Consider the following 3,935-nt stretch of genomic DNA (forward strand, 5'->3'; position numbering starts at 1 on the left):
TATGTGTGTGTGTGTGTGTGTGTGTATTTGTGTGTGTTTATGTGTGTGTGTGTGTGTGTGTGTGTGTTTCCACGTCTTTGTTTGTTGATGTATAAGTGATATATACAATATCATCCTCACCTGGTAGTTTGTAAGTTTGACCGATTTCGCAGCGCTTAGTTTTTCTCGGAGCCAATCTCGTCCGACAAATGTAACATCTGTGCCAGGGGTGGCGGCAGCAAAATAGCTAATCCCGGTGTACATACCTATTAGGCCTGCGCCCACAATGGATACTTTCGGCATTTTTGGTGCTACTAAACTACTTAAAAGATGCATCTAATAGGCGGTGGTTGTGTGAATAATTATCTATAACTATGTATACGCGCAAACGAAAAAAACTTAAATTGCGATACCAATGACAATGACGGAGAAGTTATATATTGTTATATGATCCGTTCTGTAGCTGTCAGCCTGTCACCTGTGGTCTGTGACCCGTGGCCGTGGGTGTACGTTTATAAAATTATAAAGTATGTTTACATATCCTCTCGAGATTCCAAATATGGAGATAAATATGACGTCGTTTATATACTCATCATGCAATATATATATATAGAGCAGACGACACATTCTTTTAGCCCCTAAATAAAAGGTCGAAGGGGCTATGAATTTTGTTGAGAAAAAAACATAAATATTACAAATTTCTGAGGCTCTGCTTTTTCTTTCAACAAAAGCGACTTACTTTTTTTTTAAAGTACAAAAGTATATTTGTAAACACTATTTACATTGGCGTTTCATATTTCCATGTTTACTAAACCACAAATAATAGGTACGTACACACTAGCTTTATTTTGTGGTATGTAGGTTCCATTCCGCGAGGCCAGAGTGGCAGATGGTGTATGACTTTACCTAATTATGTATTGATCTCCAACTCCAAGGCTCCACGGCCCCACCATTCCATACTATAGAGAATAGAGTCGGGTAGAAGTCGGAGAGCAGGTGTTCCTAATAGAGAAGGTCGTTTCGATAAGTAGTGGGTATACAACTATACATAGAACGTCCAGCTTGAGATAAATACACTTCGGAGGATACTGTAGTCGACCACAGCCAGGAGAATGGTGACTGGCTGTTGACTGACTGTTAACAGTTTTGAGTCATTGTATGTAATAACTAGTAAAATATGCGGTTTGGCAGAATTTGTATTTTTTTTTCTTGCATTTTAAAAATATATATTCGATTCGGTGTTATCAATTGGTTCAAAGTTTCGCAACCGAGGATGCTATTGGCCTTCGGAGATTAATGAAGAAAGTTCACGCTTTTTTAAAAAAGCGTGAATTTTTTTTTCATTAGTCTCCGATTGCACAGCAGTACATATGCTACCTGTAAACTGTTGTTGTATTTACATAATATGTAAATACAACAAGAGTTTACAGGTAGTATACTGCTGTGCAAATTTACCTGTGATTTGAATACAATGCTACATATGTAATTATATTGCAAACTGGTCTTACATTGATATCAAAGACTTTGTAAATAATGATTTTCGAACAAGAGGTTGTCATTTACTAAGCTCGCCATAACTAATATATGGCTAAGTAAGCGTATATTGTAGCAACACAGCACACACGATGTTGCAACACTTCAACCCACGCGACCAATTCAAGTTTCTTTGGGCAGCGATAGTACTCCTCTGTACATTCACGACGGTCATGTATAGTGGGAAAGGGGTGCGCACAATACCTAGCGAGAACACCGTAACCACAATAGATGTGGTAACAACAGACACGGCCTGTGCTGAGCACAAGCACAACGCACTGACAGACACAAAGAAGTACAGGCAACTCGTCACCCAATCCACCAGTGCACGTGTATGTCCCTGTTGCGGATGGGAAGGGGCACTGTATGGAAACTTTGGACTGTCACACTTTGACGATAGGCAATGCCCACGCTGTCAGGCATTAGAGCGACATCGAACGATGTGCGCCATGGCGGCTCGTCGAAAGGACTTGTTCCAACCTAAAACATCAAAGATCAGTAGAGTGTTATACTTTGGCGGGTACCGCAATTCGAGATCGAAGGCTGTTTGTCGATTTGATTGCCGTCGTAGATATCTCTATTTTTGATTTTTAAAATCATTTTGGGAGTTTGTTTACGCTGCGATTTCAAATATACAGTGAGTGATTTTTTTCGAGGCTTATACTCTGTTGTAGTTGTGTATATTCAGCTCACTCTTGAATATGACCTTAAATCTTAGGTGATATCGAAGTATTTAGTTGTATATAACTCGTGAAGAATGATAAAACAAACAGGCGGTAAAATAGATGCCCATTGAAGTTAGATACAAATTGCGAGACATACAAACGTAAGCGTGGAAGGACATTTAGAAAAGGTGATGATGCACAAAAATATTTGCACAGCTAACCTGTCTGTTTTGTATCGTAAATGTACAAGATTGCCGAAGCAGTAACACACAATAAATACCTTTTTTAGGAGGTTTTATCGTAAATGTACTAGATTGTCGAAATAGTAACACACAAAAATACCTTGTCCTATCAGCCGCCCCATCAAAGGGAATAGGTACTAAAGAGACATAGTCATCGTCACATCCACATCTAACACCCTCTACACAGCAGCATACATATATACACACAACACAAGCTCGTTTGTCAGTTCTAAAATTCTTTTATCTCATCGACACATGCACGGTAAGTTCTTTAAAAGTTTGCTAGAGTCTGTCGTTGAGGATAGCCATACCGATGGACTCACGACTACTTCCGGTACAAATTGTAAAACGCAAACCGTTTTTAATGCATCGGTAGAATCTGCCTTCGCTAACCGACACATAACAGATTCCTGGGTTGAACACATATCCTAAGTGCCCGTTCAATACTAAGCTTCGTATAGTATACTGGTAGACCCCCCACTACAACAAATGCGTCTCTGTGACTGTTCCCTAACACATTTGGTGTCAACTTTCTTTCGCATCTGCAGGATAAGATTATTGCCGGAGGAGAGGTACTCTATGTAGACTTAGACGATCTGCGTATCCCCAACGGCTTTGCACACGGCGTGATCATACTACACGTGCTCGAACACATCGCCAACCAAGAGAGGGCCCTAACCAACCTCTACAACGTGCTGCACCCCAGAGGGTGGTTGTACTACAAGGTGCGTAGGGGTTGGAGAAGCACAAGGACTGTACACACGCCAAGAGCGATCAGGAGAGACACAACTGTTCGGGTCAGAGGGACCATATGTATCTGCTGAGCTGCTCACAGTTTGAACAACAGATGGCGGCCGCTGGCTTCCGTTGTGAGGGCCTGACTGAAAGTTTGGACTTGACCGATGACGAGAGGACAAAGATAGTGCCTTTGGGATACGAGTTTTTCAAACCGTACCTTTCATGCCGATGCTTTGCTTCAAGTAGAACTCATCGAAGAGTCAGAATGTCAAGAACACTTTGGTATCGAAGCTCAATACGGAACATGGACTATATTGTATGGAAGTTCGATACCAACACACGAATCATACTCAGCAAGGTGTTGGTTGTCAAAAAATATGACCTGGGAACTATGTGAGAAAACTGCAATGTATGGCGTCAATTGGAACGGACTTCATCTTTCGCACCCAAGATTTAGTCATCATACACAATCTTTAGCAGCACAAAATAATATATCATACGTATAGTATACTCTTTTGGAGAGCGTTTCTCAGTCAGCCATATATGCATGAGCTTGGGATATGTGATTTTATATTATATATATATATATCTATATATAGTGTGAGAACATCAATGCACGGCTTTAAATAGAACCGATATCATCATTCGTATTCAAGATTCGGCTATTATACACAGTCGTTAGTAGCACCAAATGCTATACCATACGTATACTCCCTTGGAGAGCATTTCTCATTCCGCTATACATGCACGAGCCTGGGAGTGTGCGGTTATATATATA

At 40.6% G+C, this 3,935-nt stretch overlaps 1 protein-coding gene across 2 annotated transcripts; it reads left to right on the top strand.

The window, feature by feature from the left end:
* The first annotated feature begins 1,396 nt into the window (after window positions 1-1,396).
* On the top strand, window positions 1,397-3,696 carry SARC_05954. 2 transcript variants are annotated; one of them, XM_014300157.1, is made up of 2 exons: window positions 1,397-2,149; window positions 2,968-3,696. In XM_014300157.1, exon 1 carries the CDS (start codon window positions 1,605-1,607, stop codon window positions 2,097-2,099), a length of 495 nt encoding a protein of 164 aa, XP_014155632.1. In that variant the 5' UTR covers window positions 1,397-1,604; the 3' UTR covers window positions 2,100-2,149; window positions 2,968-3,696. The 2 variants fall into 2 exon arrangements, with proteins under 2 accessions (XP_014155632.1, XP_014155633.1); XM_014300158.1 differs by having other exon boundaries at window positions 1,397-3,696.
* The last annotated feature ends 239 nt before the right edge of the window (window positions 3,697-3,935 follow it).

Source organism: Sphaeroforma arctica, assembly GCF_001186125.1.
Source record: "Sphaeroforma arctica JP610 unplaced genomic scaffold supercont1.406, whole genome shotgun sequence".
NCBI classification, from domain to species: Eukaryota; class Ichthyosporea; order Ichthyophonida; genus Sphaeroforma; species Sphaeroforma arctica.